Raw genomic sequence first — 23,777 nt, forward strand, 5'->3', positions numbered from 1 at the left:
AAATCATTTAAGGCTATTAGAGATTTTCAACTTATTCACTCATTACCCAGGGATCCCGAGTGATTAAAATGACTTACGGGAGGTCAAAAATTAGGTGTCAACAATAATTAACCACGAAGGTTTTTCCATCGGATTTCTTTTGACAGGAAAATCCGCAGGAAACTGAATTACCTGCGAATTTTCTTGTATAATCCCTAGGAAAATCCCCATGTAATTCGCATTTTTCTTGTAGTGTCTCGTGCTAAGTACGTGGATGCCACCTAGATTTTATAATAATAAAAAACTTCATATATAAAACCTTTAGGCCTGTTAGACTTTGTTGCCTCCATAAAATACAAATGAGCTAGGGACCCAAATGAAGGAAATAATATGGTAGTGAAAATATTGCAAATAAACTCATGTAAAAACAAAATGTGAGAATTCGACAAAAGAAGAAGAACAAGAGAAGATCAAGTTAAAACATAAAATGCGTGGCAAATACATCGAATTGAGTGATATTCTAAAAGCACAAACAATTTAGTCACAGGAAACAAAATAATTGGAATTTAATTTTAAATTTACTTGATAAAGAAAATATGGTGGATTACAAACTACTTATTTATGAAATTATTGAATAAAGTACAACAATTATTTGTATCAACTTATTTCGTTAATGACCATCTTTCATGTCAACTCGTGAATATCAAAGGTTCCCTAGATATTGATGGGATTGACGAGTAAGGCTTCAATCACAGACTTCACGTTATTCTTTGGATTACTATATCCGTCTTGATTGTTCTTGTAAACAACATCAATCAGACGTGTGAGGTTCACAATACGCATTAATATTTCAGCTGGCATAGAAGTAGGCTTAATGCACTCTTTGTTCAAATCCTTCCACGCATTTTCAGCTATTTCAGAAAGTTCTGCACTCGCTTCTTCCACGGATAAATTGTTCTCTTGCATATAACATTCTATCCCCGTGATAAGTTGTCCTTTTTCTTTCTCAATCTAAAAGGAAAAAATGATTCATGAGAATGTTAGAAACAATATTTATACATTGGTAAAAATATATGTACAAATTTGTATAGAAATACCTTATAAGTAGCTATGTCATCAATGACTCGACCAATTAATGCTGAAGCCACAAGAATTTTAGGCTTATTCATCATCCAATCAAATGCGGTCTTTGATGCTGACCTCATGCCCAGTAATGATGCTGGTGCTAGTAGGTAATAAGTTCCGGTGATCAGTGCATTGCTTAGGTACTTTTTAAATGATGGAATTTTTCCTTCGATGAACCATTGAGCTTCTATATAGTAACTCCTCACGATTTCTTTCATCTAATCAAGAAACAATATTTATTAAAACTCTGTATCTTCCATTAAATATTCGAAATTCATTAAATCAAAGGAAATTATATTATTGTTTTAAGTCTCATACCGCTTCTTTGACGTAATAAACTCCATTGAATCTATCTTGTTTTCTGACCTCGATTTCATACTCCTTGAAGAGATCGAGAAGAATTGTATATATCGGTTTCATATAATTTGGCAGTCGATCCATTTCACTTACATTCCACCTGTAATGATAGGAAAATATTTTAATTAATGTATCTCATTCCACATATAAATTACTCCGTAAAGATTTGATCTAATATTTTACGAGTTTAATTTATACACAATCAGGTCACTTTTACTTGTTATAGCAGGTAACTTGCGTTATTTTCAAGATTACAAACACCACATTTTAAGGAGCTTATTTGTAAATATCCTTTAGATGACCTGATTATGTAAAAAAAACTCTTTTCAAACAATGTATATAATTTAAACTCTATTTTTATAGTTCTTTGGAAATAATCTTAGAAATAAAGAGTTAAAAATCAGACTAGAGATACTATGAAATTGCTAACTCAATTACTAGATAAATTATACGACAAAATTCATATTTTAGGTCCACCGCTTCTGTGAATACTTCTAGTTCATCAAGAGTACCATAAGAGTCATATGTATCATCAATAACTGAAATCATAGCTATGCATTTCGCAAGCATAATCCGAGCTCTAGAGTATTGAGGTTCAAAGTACACGCCTACGGTCCAAAAAAAGCATTCCACCATTCTGTCTCTGACATAAGAAAGTTTAGACGCAAGATCCAAATCTTTCCACCACCTTCAAAATAGAGAAGATTAATGTTTAGTTAACTTAAATAATATATTTACAATTATATAATATTCAAATGAAAAGCATAAAGTAACTCAAAATAACTTACAATGTGAGTTCTCTAAGCTCTTCCTTGTGTAGCATTTGCAACAAATTGTAATCTAGTTTTGCAAGCCTCAGTAGCTTTTCATTTCTTGAATCCACATTCTCATATATTGAAATGTAAAAGTGTGCTTCAGCTCTTGGGATGCCTCTATGAAGAGATTGCATTAGGGCATGTGTTATTTGTTTCTCAAGAGTAGAATCTAAGGTAGATGCTATACTTTCAAGATGAGATGTTGCCAAAATAAGGGCCTCTTCTAATATGACATCCTCATGTCCCCTAACATGTGCCGCTTCATACAGACTTAGCAGACCCTTTGCATCTGTAAGTAGAGTTTCCTTGAATTTTCCATTGCTGCCCTTGAATTGATTGAAATGATCTAATTTACAAATATTTCATTATGTTAGTTATTGTTGAGTATGTGAACAAAGTCTCATATTGGCAGTTGAAAAAAAAAAAAAAACTATGTATATGTATGGATAGGAAAACCGTGGCGACTTGCCCCAAAACGAACAATGTCACCATGTTATTAAGACTATTTTTGAGCTAGTTCAACAATTATATAATACAAACTTACGACATTCATCGAAAGAAAACTTGTAAGATGTGTATATAAACATACCAGAAGAGACCGGATAGCCATGTTGCCTAAACAATCGAAAATATAGAGCAACCTTGTATAGATCATCCTCTTCATGGATGACATTTAGATCAAACATCTTGCTTATTTGATCTTCAATCTCCTCCTCAAAGTGATACGAAATACCAAGGCGTTCAAGAGTGTCAATCAAATGTATTTTCTCTATGGTGGCATTGTTAGTAGTACTTATTATCATGTGCTTGACTTCTTCTTTCAAGGTCTCAATCTCCTCTATATTTTTCTCGGATACCTGTAAATGCAATGCTCATTGTTAGTAATTTTGTCAAAGCTAATAGTAAAGAATGAAAAAGGCTTACTAAGAAATAACTAAAGAAGCATATCCAATCAGACATCTCTATAATGGTTATCCTCTATAACAACATTTTACTATAACGGCCAAGTATTATTTGGAACGGACTTTCATATTTATGTTATATTATATGTTTTTTATAACAACATCTCGCTATAGCAGTCAAAAATTATCTGAACAAACAGCATCATTATAGAGAGATTTGACAGTATATATATATATATATACCTGATTATCCATAGTAGAATAGCTAAAAATATTTCCCCAAAGACTAGGAGAAAAATTAGCCTCTGGTCGAAAAATACCATCTTCATGGTTTACATTTGCAGCCAATGAAGTCATTGTTGCTATATTTTGGTATACTTGCAAAATCTGAAAACTTATTCGAATGTTAGGTTTTCAGTGTTTTTTGCTTAGTCTTTTGTCATTGGTATCACTATTTATATAGAGGAAATTAGAATAATTTAAAATGTGAGAGAAACACATTTTAGAAATTTAAAATGTGAAACACATTTTAGAAATTTAAAATGTGAGAGAAACACATTTTAGAAATTCAAGTAGTGTTAGGCGGCAAGCCATGTACAAATTCAATTGGTCTATGAGTCTTAACAAGAGAGTACAATTGTTGGTGAATAACCTGTGACCTTCAAAGGTCTAATTAAGAAAAGTAAACTAAAGCTTTAATTTGGATCATCTTAGTTTTGTTGATACCGTTCCAAGTTATATATACCGATACTTTATATACGTTTATAAACTTATTATTAAAGATGGATTAAACAAGATTCCTTTTGGATATGTATATGGTAAAGTTTCCTTGTTTCTTTTAAATATTAGAGTGTATTTAATTCCTCCCTCCATTACAATTTATGCGAAGTTATTTGACTGAGCTCGTATTTTATGAAAGAGAAAAGGTCTTTTGAAACTTGTAATCTTAAGCATATTATAACATTCGTGTGGGGCTATAAAGCTTCTCATTAAGACTAAATGAAAAGTTTAAATTAATTTGTTTCTAAAGAAAGAAATTATTCTTTTTTAAACAGACTATAAGAGAAATAGATTTACATAATTTAAAATGGGGAAGTACTAATTCAGATAATACAGAAAGAAAACAACTGCTAGTCCTTTTCGTATTAGTTTATATTAAAATTAAAATGTTAATTTGGTTGATTAGTTTTCGTAACAATTGTTCTAACCATCTCAACTGTGCTTGTAGTACTTTACAACTTACAAGACTATTTCTAGAATATTGACTCTTCTTCTTTTTGTCTCTATCAACTACAGTATATTTCTAACTGGCTCAGTAAATGGCTTTCATTTCCTTTTTCATTCTTTCATACAAAGTGAATTTATTTGACGCAATTGGCGGCTAAAATATGATGATGACTAGGGCTGTTCACGGTTTGGTTAAAATCAAAACCAAATCGAAAATTTAATCAAACCGAATAAAAAAACTGATATTTGGTTTAGTTTGGTTTGATTTGGTTTTAAATTTTAAAAACCGATAATATTTGGTTTGATATGGTTTTAAATTTTAAAAACCGATAATATTTGGTTTGGTTATGGTTCTATTAAAAAATAACCGAATAAATAACCGAACCAAACCGATAAATTATATACATAAATTTTATAATTATATATATGTATAATATTTATTTTTCATAAATAATTATAAATATTTTATACCTTTTAATCATTAATTTGATTTTTGGTCTACTTATTTCACATAATTGTTTAAGGCCCATGTTTTTAAGAATATGTCCAAGTTCATGTCTTTAAGTCTTTTAACTCTTTTAAGTGTTAAGTGTAAACCTACTAACAGAAGCTCACGTTAGAGTCTAATGTCTTTAACTTAAATTTTTAGCCTTTCTTTGTCAGCCATTTGATTTTAGGTTGTTTTTTTTTTTTTTTCGAATTTATACCTTTCTTTTTTCTTGTCTGAATGGGTCCTAAACTTTTAATAATTTTTCATATGAAAAGGACAGAGGTTGTAGATTTGGAGGTTCCTATAAAAGATACTTCGATAACATCAGCATTTGCTGCAACTCAAGCACATGATAATGCCCCAATACTTCTTCTGTGGGTAATCCTCCTAAAAAGCAGAAAAGAACAACTTCTTGTAGTCGAGACCCTAACCTTAGGAATAATGATAGAAAAACGTCCAAGTTTGGGATCATTACACAAAGTTTTTTTAATAAAATGGGATAATTGAGGGCAAAATGCAAGTCTACTACCCCAAAGTTTGGGATCATTACACAAAGTTTTTTTTTTATTTCATATATTTTCATTTTAATTTTAGGCAGTCTTTATGTTTAATTAATATGTATGTTTGTAACAACAACTAAAAGCTCCTATGCTCCAGGTATGTGTATTAAGATGACAAAAATGGTGCAGCCACTACTAAGTTAGTTTTTAGCTCTATATATAATAGTTTAACAACTTTGGGTAACTTGAGTACTACACTATCACTAATAGTGAAAATGTTTCTATGATGTATGTTCCACCTTAAACTATAAATAAAAGTTATCATTTGAACCAAAAAAAAGACATGTCTTTTTCAACTTTTTAATGTTTTCCGAAGTCTCATATCGCTAGTCATAAACCAAAAAATCGAACCAAACCGGCAATAACCAAACCGATGGTTATTATTTTATTTGGTTTGGTTATGGTTTTAGACATTTAAAAACCGATTAAATTGGTTTGGTTATGGTTTTAATCAATAACCGACCCAAACCGAACCATGAACACTCCTAATGATGAGCACAACATGGGAGCCGACATTTTCAGAAACCTTAATGTTAGGCCGCCCTCAACATTTCTACCAAATCTATATCTATATTATATTAAAAGCATGAACTTCTAAACTTAAAAGTTAAATTACTAAAATATCTTTAAATTGATTTATTTACTAATAATATATTAACATTAAAAAATAATATTTAAAAAGAAGAGGAAGCCAACTGATGTATTTATAGAAAGTGTCTATTCCTAAAAGTAGTGTCCTTTAGATATATTAACTTTCTTAAATATATGGTTCAACGTTAATTCATTGATTGAATAGAAGAAGTTACATTGCATTAGCAAATTCGGAAAGTTGCCAAAAATACCAGACAATCAATACGGTAAATTGGTAAAACATAAATATGAACATTTCAACAATTGTAAGGACGTGTATAGATCTCTATCAGTTTACATTCCTTGTCCCAACAGTAAATTGTTTGACAACTTTAATTTATTTAAAAATATTTGACATTTTAAAGAAATACAAAATCATTTATTACTTTTCTGTTCAATCTACCCTTATACTATTCTAATTGTTGGAGTGTTAATAAAATAAGATATTTAAGGAGATTCAAAGTGTATTTTAGACATATACTTCTATCAAAGAAAAGTTTAGACATATACTTTTACCAAAAAAACAGTTTAGACATATACTGTTATAATTATTACTATTAAATGTATTTTTAAAGAGGTGCAAGAACCATAAATGACATATAATATGGACCGGATGGAGTAATAGTTATTTGATAGAATCCTTGGCTTTGACTCCACCTGTTAAATTAATGTGAATACTTAATTTTATCTCGAGGGTACTTGAATCACAGACACATCTATATCTATTTATACTATTCTAAAAGTGTGAAACTCCACAGAAGACAGTCGAGTTACAAAAAACTCATCAAAAGTTGATGGACGTTTTTACTCTTTCAAAAGTCGTACTTATTAACTACTCTACATTATTATAATACAAGCTTTCTTTCACTCTTCCGATACAAAAAATCTGCAATATCAATTTTATTTTGTTCATATGAAATTTTTCTTTTTCGTTGAGATTTAACGCATAATGTAAGTGATACTCATTAAGATTTCGGTAAGTTACAAGGTATTCGTTGGATGTCGATTTTACATTAAGGGTCCGTTTGGAAAGCCACCTGTGTAATTGGAATTGGGTGTAATTGGATGTAATTACACTTTTAGCTCGTTTGTTTGACAGGTAATTACACGATTAGGTGGGAATTGGGTGTACTGAGAGGGTGTAATTACACTCTCAATTCTCAAGGGGCCGAGAATATTAATTACACCGTAAAAAGGTTACTTTTTAGTTTATTTCTTTTTAATTTTATTTAATTTCTTTTCTTTTTTAATTTATTTTTTATTTCGATTATTTAATTTCTTTTTATTTTATTTTAATTTCTTTTCTTTTCTAATGTATTTTTTATTTCTATTATTTAATTTCTTTTTTATTTTTACTTCTTAATTATTTTTATTTTTTAAAATATATTTTTCTTTTTATAGTATTTATATTTCATTTCCTTTCTTCTCATTCTCAACCTTTACTTCTTGTGGTTCCATGTAATTGCTCGTATTTTTTTCTTCAGTTTTTTATTTTATTCATTTAGCATAATCGTGTTAATATTCTAATATTTAAAATTACATCTCTTAATATTAGAAATAATGAGTCATTAACAAACTTGGCATATAATGAGTGAAGTTATTAAAATAGAATTTTGTTGTGAATGAGGTTATAGAGTTGTATTTTCCTTTTCTTTTGAATTATAAGAGTATTTACTTATGTTACGTTGAAACTTACTTATGTAACGTTGGAATTTGACATAAGAGTATTATGTTAATTTTCTTTTGGATTTTGAATTTAGGTTATATTTTCGATTTTAAAAATATTTGCTTTAGTACTATTGACTTGTTATTTCACATTGCTTGTTGTTTATTTTTAACAGCTGATAGAATTATTAACATTTGAATAATGTTATGGCATTATATTTATAAATATTTTTTTTTTGTCAAACATCTTAATTTTATCAATCTCATGATGTTCTCACAAAAAATGTATGCTTTTAAGTTTTATAATCAATTAAAATATTATTAATTTGAAATTATATATCAATTATTTTTTACAATATTAGTTACAAATATATGATTATTAATTAACTTATTTTCAAGAAACAATGTATTATTAAATAAATAATTTAATATCATTTATATGCACATATTTTTTAAATATTAATTTTAAATTTTTTATAATTAAATTTTATTTTTAAATTAAACTAATCGTGTAATTACACACATGTGCTTCCAAAAAAAACGCTTGTAATTACAACCGTAATTACATTGTGACAATGAAAAAATTTTGGGTAATTACAATACCGTGTGTAATTATTAGTGATACGTGTAATTACTAGGTAGTAATTACACCAATTCCAATTACCAGGTGGCTTTCCAAACAGGCTCTAAAGAGTCCAGAATGGTCTGCTTTTTCATTTACCAAGTGGAAAAATACCCAACGTGTTTATTATGTTTTCTATGTATCTCATAATTAATATTCTTTTGTAATTTTGGGGGGAAAATCTATTATATTAATCAAGAAAATGTCTTTATATACATGATTGATGTTTGAGAGACCATTTGTATCGGCCCCATTTTAGTTATTAACTTAAAAAACAAATGATCTTTTTTGTGTGTTTATAAAGGTCCATGCAATACAATTTTAAACATATCAAAATCTTTCATGTTTTAATAATCTGGGTATCAAAAATAGTAAAAGATATTAAAGATATGTATAAAATATGTTATTTTCTCTATATAAAACCATGCGTGACATTTTCATCTCACACGGCTCCAAAGTGATAAAAGAAAGAAGAACCCATTTTCTTTCTTTTTTGATTACCTTTCTCACGTATGTATAAGACCGAATCCATTATGAATCAATTCATAACCATAAGGGATTCATTGGAAGAATGAGTCACAATACATATTTTGGTCGAAAACCGATAACAATGGGATTTCAATATGCGCATATGCAGGAAAGAAAAGAAAACATCTTACTTGGCTTTATAATTAAACAATGAGCCAACACAGGAAAGGTCGTGAGAAGTACAATTCACTTTAATACTTCATATTTTATATTTCCGGCCTTTACCTTATGAATTTTATGCATTAAATTTTCTTTAAAAAAAAAAAACTATACTCTGAATATGATAATAACATAAAAATACAGTTATGAAGCACGTGGAGTTATATTAACGGTGGGAAGCCCTTAAGCTTACAAATTAAATTATTTAAACATCCTTCTCATTTAAATAAATCTTTAATTTAATTAAACTATCCTTTTTATCGATTTAAATATCTCATTTATTAATTAAATTTAAACAGACCCTTCGAATAGACATAAAGCTTATCCTGCTTTGAAGAGAATTTGTCACACCCCAATTCCGATAGGGCATGATGGGCACCCAACTCTTACTTAGAGCTGAGCGAACCCTCTGGCATTCACATAATGAAACTGGACATATAAAAATAATTTCGGAAATATATAAAGTACTTTCCGTCAAACCATAGAAATTTGCGAACGATACTCAATTAATCAAAAACCGAGTAGGTCAAACTGACATATCGGCCTACGTGGTCGCTTTACTCAACACATGACATCTCAACATACTAACCACAGGACACTGTCTGCAAAGTCTCTAAGAGTAAACACCTGAATCATATGAGTCGGGACAGGGCCCCGACGTACCCCTACACATATATGATAACTATAATGACTCGGCACTGCTCCAGGAAGAAAATAGAGTTTGCCAATCCCAGCTGATAGCCAACCATCCTAGCTGAATACTTTTACCTGCAAAACAATGGGACCGTGTGGCATGAACACAACGCCCCCGAGCAAAGGGACGTCAAGACGAATAATGTACCAAGTATGTAAGGTGACGATAGTAATCATAAAGAATGAGATATAAGCCATAATGAAAGTATGAGAAACCATCTGTAATATGAATAGCCCCGAAGGCAGAGAATAACCATGTAAGTAGCCCCAAAGGCAATGACTAGAAATGTAAATATATACCATACCCGGCCCTTTAGTAAGGGACTCGGTAAAATATAAATATATACCATACCCGGCCCTCTAGTGAGGGACTCGGTGAAGTGATCATATATATACCGTACCCGGCCCTCTAGTGAGGGACTCGGTGAAATAATCAAATATATACCGTACCCGGCCCTCTAGTAAGGGTCTCGGTGAACAATGCAATGAACTGTGCACGAATACATACCCGACCCGGGACTCGGTGAATGATATATTAACAACATGCACGAGTAGAATATCATGAGCAACCATATGCAAACTATATCATCATCTGGGACTTAATAGAATGATTAGAATGAACCGACACTTGAGAATCAAAGACAACTGTCATGTCAAGTACCGCTGAGAACTAGAATTCATTGGAGTCATGTATGTTCATCGTTCGCTCGTTTATGTAATTCGTGACAAAAAGAAAGAAGGGATAGCCTTAACATACCTGGTCTTAGGTTAACGGCTCAAGAACTCAACTCGTATTGGCTCCACGATCTATATGATAACAACAATGATACTATCGTTAATTATAGAAACGATTCTCTTAATCGTATAATGAAACTTTAACTTATCCTAAAATAAAATGGGCAACACCTCCCCCGTTCTTCTCATTTTCCCAAACTCCATATATCAACAACAACAACCAGACAATCCAGCAAGTATATATACATCAACAACAAGGTACCATGTAGTAACAACAAGCCACAAACATTTCACGATGAGCGACAAGCCCGGATATGATTACCAAACACACTTCTCCAATTTTTTCTTTCCCTAAAAATATATATCAATGACAACAACAACAATAAACTTAAGTTACTACAACAATTTCCAACCACAACACAACCAAAAAAAATATACGTCAAATCAGCCCACACAACAACAACATCAACTACTATCGATTTTCAAGATAATTCCATATATAACTCAATAATAACATGGTCCAAGATAGTCCACACGATAACAACAACAAATCATACGATTCCCCACTATTAATTCCGTATTTCTCACCTCACACTTTAGCTATGACCTGGATGAATTTAAATATATCTAGGAGAGTAGAACGCTTACCTTGTTGCTATGAACTCCTCTTCTTTCATCTTACTTTACATAGAAGAATCCTCCGATTTGCTATCACCCGGATGAAATCAACATGGGTATAACCTCTACGTCGTCCTCCCCATTTTTGTTTCTGTGTTGTGATTGATACCTTGAGTAAAGTCTCGTTATTTTCCACAGTGAATGGAGTACGAGTTTGCTGCCCTCCAAAATGATTTTTTTCCTCAATAATGTCTTCAAGTAAAATGATATAAAGAAATATAGACCTTATATCTTTATGGACCGTGGGCCGTACATCATTATCCATTACTTTACTACACTCTATTCTTATCCTGATGATGCCTACTTGTATATATACATAGTGACTTTGTTAATCGCTGCCACCACACCACTATAGGTACATAGTCACACTTTGTTGCCCACTTCCCATGATTCCACGTGTAGGTGTGGTTGGCAAACAAGTTACTATTCTAGTTATATTTATTTAATTTCCTTGCCACCAATGAAATTCCCATATTTAATTAATTGCACAAGTAATTAATTTCCTTAAATCTCAATTCACTTATGCGATAGTTATTTTTAACACACTTCATATACTCATTATCATAATCATGTGGTAGAACTCTAGTCCATAGCCTCTTTATACATACACCAAATATTATTCTCAATCACCATGGTCACACTTGTTAAGTCCTAAATTATTTCGGGACCTCATCCTTTTATACTCCGATCTCTTTATTTGCATACTTGTGTATGACCAAAAACTGTCCTGTCCGAGCGGTTCAAACCATAGCCCGAATTTGTTTAACCTCTAACCTTCACGACACTTACTTATCACTTTATTAAGAATTACATAAATACTTATACCCTCAAAATAATCTTGTCCTCCGAGCTTATGTCGGTTAGCTTACGAATAATCCAACGTACAAAAGTACGGGATGTAACAGAATTGTTGCTCTGCGAAAAGGTGAGTTGCCACCCCTTTTTTAGTTTCCTTTAAAATAAAATTCCTCAATTCAACTTTATCCTCATTCTATTCTTGCTTTGCGAAATGTTGGTGGAGATCAGAAGAAAAATGTTTATGAATTTTGACTTTGTAGAAGATGCAGTATTACTCTTGTAGTTTCTTGTCCTTTGATTTATGTTATTATCGTATGATTTTGTGGCAATTATGGTATTGTTCCTCCTTTTTTTTTCAGAATAATTTTTGTTATTATCTGTTGTTTCTGCACTTTTGTTATTTCTTTTCTCAGATTGCTTTTTTTTTTTTTTTTTTTTTTTTTTTTTTTTTTTTTTTTTTTTAGCCGAGGGTCAATTAGAAACAACCTCTCTACCTCTCAAGCTAAGGTCTGCGTACACTCCACCCTCCCCAGACCCAACTTGTGTGACTACATTGTGTATGTTGTTGTTGTTGTTGTTGTGGTTGACTTAATTTAATTTTCAGAAGATCATACGACCAATTACCATCAAGAAAAATACATAGTTATTTTAACACCAAATGATCTTCACTCGCATAGTTACATCATCAAATCATTATATCATTTACGTTTTTCTTATTCTCTTACTTAATGTATACTATATTAATATGTATGTATATATTTAGGTGTTTACATATACGAACAAAAAATTTACATATTTTAACTTCCCTCAAACAGGTTATTTTTTTAATAGGAAATGCACAAATCATGCTACTTAAAAATTTAGATCCCTTCCAATGGATTATGCAAATGATAAAGGGATTATTTGTCGTGGATTTAACAACAACGTCGTACATGCAGAAATTAGAACGAGTAAATTCACTAACAAGCATATGTTCATTCCTAAAATTTAACTTTCTCCCCCTAAAAATGAAGGATATACTTTCAAAGTCATTTAAAAATACTATTCATTACATTTATGTTTTGCAATAACAATAAACAAAGCATAGGCTCATACAATCCTCAACGTTAGATTGTATCAGCCGCAACACGTTTTCTCACATGGGAAACTGTACGTTACACTTTCAAGAGGAGTTTCAACATCGGTAACAAGAGTTTTGGTTATGACATAACAATCGAAATTAATGAAACAAACATGCACTCGGACTATCGGCTTTAAGGAAGTACTAGGTGAGATACGGTTAATTACATGATTGTACATCAAAAAAGAAAAATAAGTAAAAACAATTGCATATTCTAACTAAACTTTGATTGTTCATCTTAATAGGTTCAGACGATATGCATCTCAACATGACAAACAAGTAACCATTCAACAATCAGCATTAATTATTCAGAAATCAATTACTATACTCATTCGTGTATAGTTTTTCAGTCAATTTTTTTACTTAAATATTGATATCACTTAACAACTCCAATGCCAAGCGATATGATCATCTTGACTACGTGACTTGACAATCACGTGCAACGCACGTGTCGAGAGACTAGTTATTTTAAAAGCATGTATATAAATGTTGGTTGGCCAAAATATCCTTCAAATATTAAACGACTTTTATACCCTTCAAAAGTTAAAATATATTACTGAAAAATAATTATTGATTGATTAAGAGTGTAATATCTAGGCCTCATCCTAATACAAATCTGCATGTAATTCGTCTACCGTGAAGTGTCCTAATACTACTAAACTACCGGTTGGTCCCTTGAATTTAAAATAACGAAGCTTTTCCCTACTTAAACCAAGTCACTTAATGATGTTTTCTAAGCCAAACATCGGCTAAATCTTGGATGTCGGACAATTCAAAGATGACGCATATATAACTTAGTCTTTTTAGTAAGATTCCAATGCTTTTTAGAATTAGGAGGAGTTAATTAGGCATGTGGAGCATCAATTTATAATTTTATGTTTGAAATTATAATAGTTGGAATGTTTAAAGGAGGGGGTTCAATTTTTATTTTTATTTTGGTAAAAAAAAAAGATAATTTGCAGAAGTTAAAAACCTCTGCTACTACTTGAGATAATTTGCAAGTACAATTAATTTCTAAGTGTATTAGCTTCTCATGGAAAAGTAAGTTAAGATATTTAAAAACAATATGATCCATTGGTGCTACCATTATAATAGAATAGAATAGAGAAATACATACGAGAGAGAAAAAAAAAGCTACGTGTGAGAAATATTTTCATAAATAATATATTCCTATAAAATGTATTTTCAACTGTTTGGTTGGTGAAAGAAAAATATCTTAGCAAATTAAAGATTAGTAATAATTTTAGCATATTACTTCACAATAGAATAGAGAAATACTAACAGAAAAAAAGATTTGCGTTAGAGAAACGTTTTTCGGGATAATGTTTTTCATAAAAAAATACTCCCTCCGTTTGATTTTGTGAACTCATTTAATTTAATTTACATTTAAGAAAGAGTGAAGACTTTTGAAACTTGTGGTTCAAAATAAGTTTTGAATATTTGTGTGGCTGTAAATCATTTCATAAAGTGAATTTGTTTTCAAATTAGTAAAGAGGTCATTATTTAAACTCGACTAAAATGAATAGGCTCACATAAATTGAAACGAAGCATGAGTATATTTTACTATAAAATGTTTTCAGTTGTTTGGTTGTGAGTGAAAAATATCTTAGCAAATTAAATATTAATAATAATTTTAACATATTACTTTTGTTATTGATAAAACTTTTTCTCATTTACTAATGTTGGATTATTTTAGACCTAACATATTCTTAATTTCGACAAAGGTAAAAACATAAAGGATATGTACTAGAAAACATCTTAATGAAAGAGTATAAGTGGATACAATCAAATAGTAATTTTGTACTCATAAAATATATAATATGTAATTTTAAATAATATTATCTTACATTTTTTATGGTTGACAGGGGATAACATGCGAGGCACGTTTATAGATACTAGTAGTGCTAAATATAGGATTACCAAAGAAAAGCATAATTGAAACTCCTCTGAATTTGGCATCGTTTATATGTTCATCTAAACTATTCTTTATACTAATTGCTCTCTTAAACTTGGCATTTTTTTATACTAACATTTACCCTCGGGATGTTGGCATGGCACATTTAAGTTATTACTTGTACTAGTTACTTTCTTTTTAAGTGCATGAGATTGGTGCAAAAAAATCAGCTTTTAAGTGGGTTTTTTTTGTCGTTAATTGTCATATAGTCATATATAATAATTCATTTCAGTTCTGTATTTCTTCTTACTTCTTCTTGATATACCAAGCAAATTTTACCTAAACCTCGTATTTTTTTTTTCTTTTCTTCTTTGGAGATAATAGTTGTTTGCTTAATTTTCGGTTTAAAATGTCCCTCATTTCACCTATTGAACCCGATTGCCCTTTTCGATTAAAAAATGCTCTTCCTTTTAACGAAATTATAAGATGCCATATGTGGGGCTTTAATTAAATAGATGGTACTGACTTATTGATCCATGTGGACATTAGACCAACCCATAAATAACCTGAGCCATCCGAATTTATTTATTTGATAATTGTTGGGACTGAACTTTAAGAATCTACCATTATTAAAGGATGAAATAAGTTGAGTTAAACTAGATCTAGAATCAATTGGTGTTTGCACTGATTTTAAATGAAAAATCGCATCTTCAAACGAAGAAGACATTGTTGTTTTTTTGAATCCGTTGAGTTGCAAAACATGAAGCATCGAAGAACTAGTTGCAAGCAAATGGTTTTTCGGGTTAACCTAGATGGGTCAGACTATTTATTGTTGGGGTCACATTGATAAATAAACCAGTGTCACCTATTAATTAAGTGAAGCCCCACATGTGCCATCTTTTAATTTCATCAAAACTGAGGGGCATTATTAACTCAAAAATTAACGTTCATTGGGGTTCAACAGATGATTAAGAGGGACACTTTTAACTCGAAAATTAACGTACAATTTAAGTCTGAAAGGTAAAAGGAGGACAAAATGTAAGTCATTTCCAATATGTGAAGTGCATTTTTTACTTTTCCGTTTTATTAATAACAAAAATCATTAAAATAGTAAATTGAAAAAAAAAATATAAAAAGAAAGGGATTAAAGCTTGGGTGGTGATTTACAAAGAAAGTTTTAGCGGACACAATCTCCACCAATAGGTTAATTAAGAGCCTATTTGGAAAGCCATAAGGGAATTGGAAGTGGGTGTAATTGGACGTAATTATACAATTTGGCATGTTTGTTTGGTCAGGCAATTACCATTTACAGGGGAATTTGGTGTAATTGGGAGGATGTAATGATACTATCCAATTTTAATTTCTTTTCTGGGAAATTTATTTTTAATTTCTATTACTTTAGTTTCATTCTTTTTAATTTATTTTTTGTTCTGACTTTTATATTGTTTTTATTTTTAAAATACATTTTGTATATTATTTATCTTTCATTTTCTTTCTTCTCATTTTCCAACCTTTAATTCTTGTGATTCCATGTAATTGCTCGTAGTTTTTTATTTTCTCCATTTAGTGTATTTGCGTTATTATAGTTTTGAAACTATACTTGCTAATAATATTAGGAAAAAATGAGTTGTTAACAAACTTGGCATATAATGAGTGATGTCATTAAAGTATAATTTCATTGTTGAATGAGGTTACAAACTTATTTTTCCTTTTCTTTTGAATTATATTTACTTAAGTTATGTTGGAACTTATTTTCTATTATCTTGGAATTTGACATAAGTTTATTATGTTAAAAAAATTGAATTTTGGATTTATGTTATATTTTCGGTTCCAATTTATTTGTTTTAGTAATATTGACTTGTTATTTTCCATTGCATGCCTTTCATTTTTCAATTAGAATTGATAGATTTTTTTTTTCAAACATTATTATGTTATGGCATTAAAGTTTTAAATATTAATCTTTTTACAAACATGCGTCCACGGTATCCTTACAAAATGTATGCTTTTACTTTTTATAATTAATTAAATTAAAATATTATTAATATGAAATATATATATCAATTATTATTTACAATATTAGTTACAAATATATGATTATTAATTAATATATTTTCAAGAAACAATATGTATCTTGAATATATAATTTATATCATTTATAAAAGCATATATTAGTCAATTATTACCTTTATTTTTTATAATTAATTTTTATTTTTAAAATTTAATCAAACTATGTAATTATACCGGTGTAAGCAAACAGTACGCATTATGAGAAATAAACAAGTCATAATTATTATACTGCGTAATTACTAGGCTGTATAATTACCACCCTAGTAATTAGGTGCCTGTGAATAGAAGAGTGTAGTTTTACTAGGAAGAAATTACACGATGTGTCCTTTGAATGGGCTGTGCTTTAAATTTTGTCCTTAGCAATAGAATTTCCTTCTTTTTGCGCGGATTGTTCTTCATTTGGGGTGGTCTTTAATTTTTATCTTTCGCCTAATATCCCGAGGTTCTAAGTTCGAGCCTCGCTTAAAAAAAAAAAAAAAAAATCGCAAGGCGAGTTTTTTCTACCTATGCAAAAACTCTGCTTGTCAATTCAAACCTACTCGTGCAATTTTTTTAAAATTTTTGACTGAGTGGTGGTTTGAATCCAAAACCAAGGGATTTTTAGCGAAGGTTAAAAATTAAAGACCACCAATTTGAGAGGCAAAAATTAAAGACCACTCCCAGCGAAGGGCAATCCTGCAAATTGCCCATCGAATTTATGCGTCGAAGCATAAACTCTCTAGCATAGTTTTATCTACAATACGGTCTAATAGAACCGCATACTACCATAGCAACATAGCACTAAAAAATGTAGAAACTGTTTGCATATGCTAATACGTCTCAGATAGCATCTTAATTCATCATTAGCGGAAGCTGTAGTCATTAGATTAATAGCCAACTTTTGCCATTCCAAAACCATATCTTGAAGAAAAGTTTCAGAGTACCTATAAAAAGCAAGTAACACGAATCAACAAATAAAAGTGAAATGAGAGGAATGAAAAAGATGGATATTTCTCCTTTTGTTTTAAAAAAAGGAAGATATGTAATGTGAAGAAGAGGTGCAGTACTTCAAAACAAAGCATGCGTCCAGCTATAACGACCCAGGAAAAAAAAAAGGAGCATTTACATTTTAATTGGGTAAACAGAGTTTAGAATTTTGAAATGTGCTTATTACAATAGTAACAAGGAAAGCTTTGGATGGAGAAAAAAGGACGAATATATTTGCTCATTTACACAGTGAGCTATAATTAAATAATCAATTAGTTGTCTCTGCTTGGCAAATCGTAACGTGAAAGACCGGTAGCAACTAAACAAAGTTTTGCCACACAAACGTTTCAAGGTTTTTTTTTTGAGACCTAGGCTTAAACTTGAAATTTAGGGAAAATTTAGATTTGACCCATCAATTGACATTAAAATTGGACTTGACTAATATATGTGGGAAACGCAACGCGTCCATGTAAACAATTTTGGATTTTGGACCGTTGACCCGAGGGGCGGGTTGAGTTAACCAAGAGTTGACTTTACCCCTGAGGTGTCCTAAAATTGTGGGATTAGACTTTAGAGACTAATTTGGATCCGTAAACCCCATGTGTATTCAATTTTTAGTATTTTATACATTAATAAAATAAACATATAAATAAGAAAATACATTAAAAAAAAAATTAGTAGGAACATGTATAATCTATTATTAACATGCTAACATGTGCACGAACCACTAAAAAAATCTTGAAAAAGTGAATGACATAAAGATGTATTACACCAATAACATGATTATAATGAAACATAATTAGAGTTGTAAAAATGATACTCTATCCTAATAATTCAAAGATAAAAATGAAAATAGTAGAAGTTACTATTTTAAAACCTAAAAGTAGATAACAAATTAATACTCATCATAACACAAATAGCAATAATAGAGTCTTCAAAATTACATTATCTAAACTAAAAACTATCTTGAAAATGGTAAATTGAAGAATATGCTAAAAAAATCCTGAAGAAAATAAAGCATAAAGAAGGGAAATGCAAGCATGGAAGCATAGTAAGAATTAGAGGACAAAACTATTTGCTTTGTAGTTTGCATTTTGCATACAAAGGTCTAAAGTGTATTTGTAACACCCGTAAACAACAAAGAGAAAAGATTATAAAATTAGGATAGAAAATTAGAAAAAACTTTTGACTTTTTGAGATTTTTAGTTTGAGAATTTACTATGAGTTAATTTTTGAATATTTAACCTTTAAGAAAATTGATTAAGCAAATTTGGCTCAAAGTTGAAAAGGTTCTTGGGGCTTACGCCCCAAATGAACCCCGCATCCGGAAAGTTGGGGCTTACATCTCGGTGCATATTTGGTATGCCTATCCCGCGGCTCGCCCAGAGAACCCCTTTTAAGATATTGTATGAGACTTACTAGGTACCTTTGGGGAGACTTAACCGGTTTGGGCCTGCCATGTCATGGGGCAGGTGTTGAGTGTACATGTTGTCGCACCCTATTTTTAACAGATTAAAACTAGTTCATAAATTATGGCTATGTTTCCTCTGGTTTTGAAATATTCAGAGTCGTCACCTAATTTTAGAAAACCATTTGTAAAAATGTAAACGCCATTTCAATCTTTGAAACTGTTACACCTCGAAAAAATTTTCGTTGATGCACAGTGAATGGGCTAATGAAGAGCATGAAGTATACGGCATTTCGATAAGTAAGAAAATACATTTGATAACCCTAATTAAGATATTAAAGGTATTCGAAGTAAGGGTAGGAAGTTGCTAAGAGAAGACAAGGCATACGAAAAGTATCGGAAGAGATTTACGAGTAACGAGTTAATGATGGCTTAATGATGATTTGGAGAAGAGTTATAACGTCCCTTAGATTGTTAATGAGGTGATAAACAAGTGCCAAGAAGGTTCCATAAGGATTGGAGATCAAACGAAATGACGGAATCCATTTCAGGGAAATGGAGTTATACGACCACTTATATGGTCCGTATAAGGGGTCCGTATAACTCCCAGCAGGGAGATGAAATTCTGGTTGGTAAACCACGGCCACTTATACGGCCGTACAATATTGTACGGACCGTATAAGTGCCCGTATAGTAACAAATTTGATTTCTAGTTTTTATATAAATAGATGCCTTGGGTTCTTTTACTTCATTTATCATCTTTTACAAGTATTGAGAGCTCAAAACCATTCTCTAAGCATATTTCACTCAATTCCAAAAGAACACAAAGATCAAAAGGCTAGAATTAAGTGTTTATGTGATTGAAAGCTTCCAAGGGTTAGAAGATTACAAGAAATCCAAGTGAAGGTGAAACTAGGGTTTTGCTCAAGTGATGTGTTTGCACCCAAGGTTCATTCCTACATCATCTAAGGTAAGTTTTATGACATTTCCATGTTGTTTAAGGTATTTGAAAGTTGAAACACTTGGATTGCAAAAAGGATATAGAAATGGGTCATGAATGTGGGAATAGTGTCACTTTTGAATAGATGTTTGGATTGAGTTATGATTCTTGATACATTATGATTATAATCATGTTATAAATGATATTGAGAACATGGAATCGACTTTGTATATGAATGAACGTAATGGTGTGATATGTCTATGGTTATGGATGATTTGAAGTGAATTAGGAAATATGGATAATATAGGTGTGTGAAGATTGTTGCTTATGATGTTGTGAATGTCATTATAAACGTTTGGGAGTTGATATATGATATGGAGGAAGTTGTATAAACAAAAGAGATGCTGCCCAATTTTCTCTAGCTTTAGTCAAGTATGCTAAGCTATCGATTATCTAATATTAGTATGTACTCTAATGAAGGTAGAAACGTGAGCACTGAAGAAGAGCGTGCAAGTGATAGAATAAGTTGAACGGAAAGGTATGTAAGGCTAACCCTTCTTTCATAAGGCATGGTTCTTTGGCCAAATATCTATCCTTGTGAGCCTACGATATTCTCCAATGATCCTATCTCTAAAAGCTACAAAGCTTATGATTCTCGATATGATATGATTGTACTAAGTTCCTTATATGACAAGTAATCCTTTAAGGATAGATGTAATGAACGACGATAGTAATAATGCTAAAGATGCTTATGAGCTTATATGTATATGTGCCCATGTGTGGCTACTATGAAACCCGAGCTTATATGGCCGGGTAGAATGTATATATATATATATATATATATATATATATAATGCGCGCGCACCACTTGGGTACGGATGCGGTTGGGTACGGATAACCACTGAGCCTTGGTAGGGCCTGGTATGTATGACACTGAGCCTTGGTAGGGCCAGGTATGTGAAACACCGAACCTTCGTGGTCGGGTATGCTATATAAATGTTATGTATATGACATCAATATGAGTACGAATATGCTAAGTATATGTAAATGCTATGTAAAGGCTATGTATATGCAATGTATATGATATGTAAATGATATGTATATGATATGAATATGAGTATGAATGGAAATATGAATACGAATACGAAAATGGATACGAAAGGTAAATGAGTACGAATACGTATACGAATACAGATATGGATGTATGTACACGGATACGCAATAGAAATGGAATGTCCCTATGAAAAGCAAGTAAGTGCTATGACGATGATACTATTATCTCCCATCTTATGCTATTTCATATGTTCTCTATTGTGCTTTCATATTGATGTTGATCATGCTTTACATACTCGGTACATTCTTCGTGCGACATCCTTTTGTTTGTGGACACTGCGTCATGCCCGCAGGTGGCCAGGGAGACAGACTTGATCCATAGCTATATTTCTCAGGGACTACATAGCGGAGCTCCATTTCATTCGGAGCTATAGCTTTTGGTATAGATTCTTTTGTGTACATATTTATGGGCACGGCGGGGTCCTGTCCCGCCTATATGATATGACGTATTCTTCTTAGAGGCTCGTAGACATGTGTATATGGTTAGATGTGTTTGGCCTTGTCGGCCTATATTTTGGATATTATTTTGTTAGCCTCGTCGGCTTATGTACATTGATATGGGCATAGTTGTTAATGATGATGTAGATGAATTGTCACCCAACGGGATTAGTATGATGATGAATGAAAAGTATGATTTAGCTATGTGGCTCACATAGATATAATGTGAAAGTATGTTAAGAGGTGCCGGGTGGGAAGTGCCCGTCGGGCCCTCCGGTTGGGTCGTGACAAAAGTGGTATCAGAGCAGTTCTATCCTAGGGTGTGTCTACGAGCCGTGTCTAGTAGAGTCTTGGTTATGGGTGTGTTACGCGCCACACTTATAAATAAGAAGCTGCGGGCATTTTAGGAATGAATGACCTTCTTTCTTCATAAGAATCGTGCGATAGAGCTATGATATAAGAACTTCTTGTTCCTTAACCGTGTGTTGTGTATTTCAGAGATGCTTGTAAAGAGAAAGGCTACAGTAGCCCAAAAGGGCAAAACGGTGGCAGAAAAGCGGGCTGAAAGAGCACCGCCACCGGTAGTAGAGGAAAGTGAGTCCCAGAGTGCGGCTCAATCTCAGTCCTCCCGTTCAGTACCTATTTTAGAGGAGCGTGAGGGAGCCTCAGCCCCAGCTCCAGCACCTCCGGTTCCTCCACCGGATGCTTCAGGCCAAGATGTAAAAGAGGCCATTCATTTGCTTACTCAATTGGTTGCTGCCCAGACTCAGCGGCAAAGTACAGGGCAAGGTGATAGGGCATTAGTGAAAGGGCCGTGATTTCATTAGTTTGAACCCTCCGAATTCTTTGGATCAAATCGGATGAGGACCCTCAGAATTTTATTGATGGTATGTTGAGGACGCTTCGGTTGATACATGCTTCGGACACCGAATCGGTGGAGTTAGCGTCCTATAGATTGAGGGATGTTGCGGTTCATTGGTATACGGTTTGGATGGCTTCACGGGGAGCCAATGCACCTCCTCCCCGGTATGGCAAGAATTTGTAGATGCTTTTCTCGACATTATTTGCCTCCGGAAGTTCGGCGAGCTAGAGCGACAAGTTCTTGAATTTGAGGCAAGGAAGCATGAGTGCTCAGAGTATAGTCTCCGCTTCAATTCTTTGGCTAGGTATGCTTCGGCCATGGTGGCCGATATGAGTGATCGAGTGCACAGGTTTGTGAAAGGCCTAGGGCCACATTTGATGGATAGGTGCTTGACCGCGTCCTTTCAGGACAATATGGACATTTCACGCATTCAAGCCCATGCTCAAAATTTAGAAGAAAGCCTACAACAACAAAAAAGAAGATCGTGAGCATGATAGAGGGCATTACAAGAGGGCTAGATCTTCGGGTCCGATGAGTGAGCATAGAGGCGGGCACGACAAGCGATTTTCGAGGCATTCGGGCCATTCTATGATTAGAGCGCCTCCACGATTTTCAGGCCAGAGATTTGATAGATCTACTCATCCCGGGCCGAGTCAGAGCTTTTCGGGATCTCAGTTCAGAGGTGATTCGGGTCAGGCGAGGCCACCCGTACCCCGATGTTCCCAGTGTGGGAAGTTACATTGGGGTCGGTGTCGATTGGGCTCAGAGGTTTGCTATTCGTGTGGTCGACTAGGCCACATTATGCGTGATTGCCCTTCAGTTAGTGGTAGAGGTAGGACCCAGCCTTCGGGATCGGTAGCTAGGTCTTCATCATCTATACGCCCTATGGGGCTAGGTTCACATGCTCCAGTCGTCCATGGTAGAGGTAGAGGGAGAGTCCCCAGTTCTAGCGGTTCTCGGCACCGTATCTATGCTTTGGCGGGACGCCAAGATCTTGAGTCTTCTC

General features: G+C 32.4%; 2 protein-coding genes across 2 annotated transcripts in view; one reads left to right on the top strand and one right to left on the bottom strand.

Annotated features, from left to right (window-relative positions):
* Positions 1 to 23,777, top strand: part of LOC132059401 (RNA cytidine acetyltransferase 1-like) — a 90,927-nt gene that overhangs the window by 3,582 nt on the left and 63,568 nt on the right. The window lies entirely within an intron of this gene.
* LOC132060682 (vetispiradiene synthase 3-like) lies at positions 524 to 3,593 on the bottom strand. Its single transcript, XM_059453654.1, has 7 exons — positions 3,422 to 3,593; positions 2,866 to 3,133; positions 2,250 to 2,622; positions 1,935 to 2,149; positions 1,423 to 1,565; positions 1,077 to 1,322; positions 524 to 990 (listed from the first exon to the last, which is right to left on the bottom strand). The coding sequence occupies exons 1-7, from the start codon at positions 3,533 to 3,535 to the stop codon at positions 694 to 696; spliced, it is 1,656 nt and encodes a 551-aa protein (XP_059309637.1). The 5' UTR covers positions 3,536 to 3,593; the 3' UTR covers positions 524 to 693.

This window comes from Lycium ferocissimum, chromosome 6, assembly GCF_029784015.1.
Source record: "Lycium ferocissimum isolate CSIRO_LF1 chromosome 6, AGI_CSIRO_Lferr_CH_V1, whole genome shotgun sequence".
NCBI lineage: Eukaryota > Viridiplantae > Streptophyta > Magnoliopsida > Solanales > Solanaceae > Lycium > Lycium ferocissimum.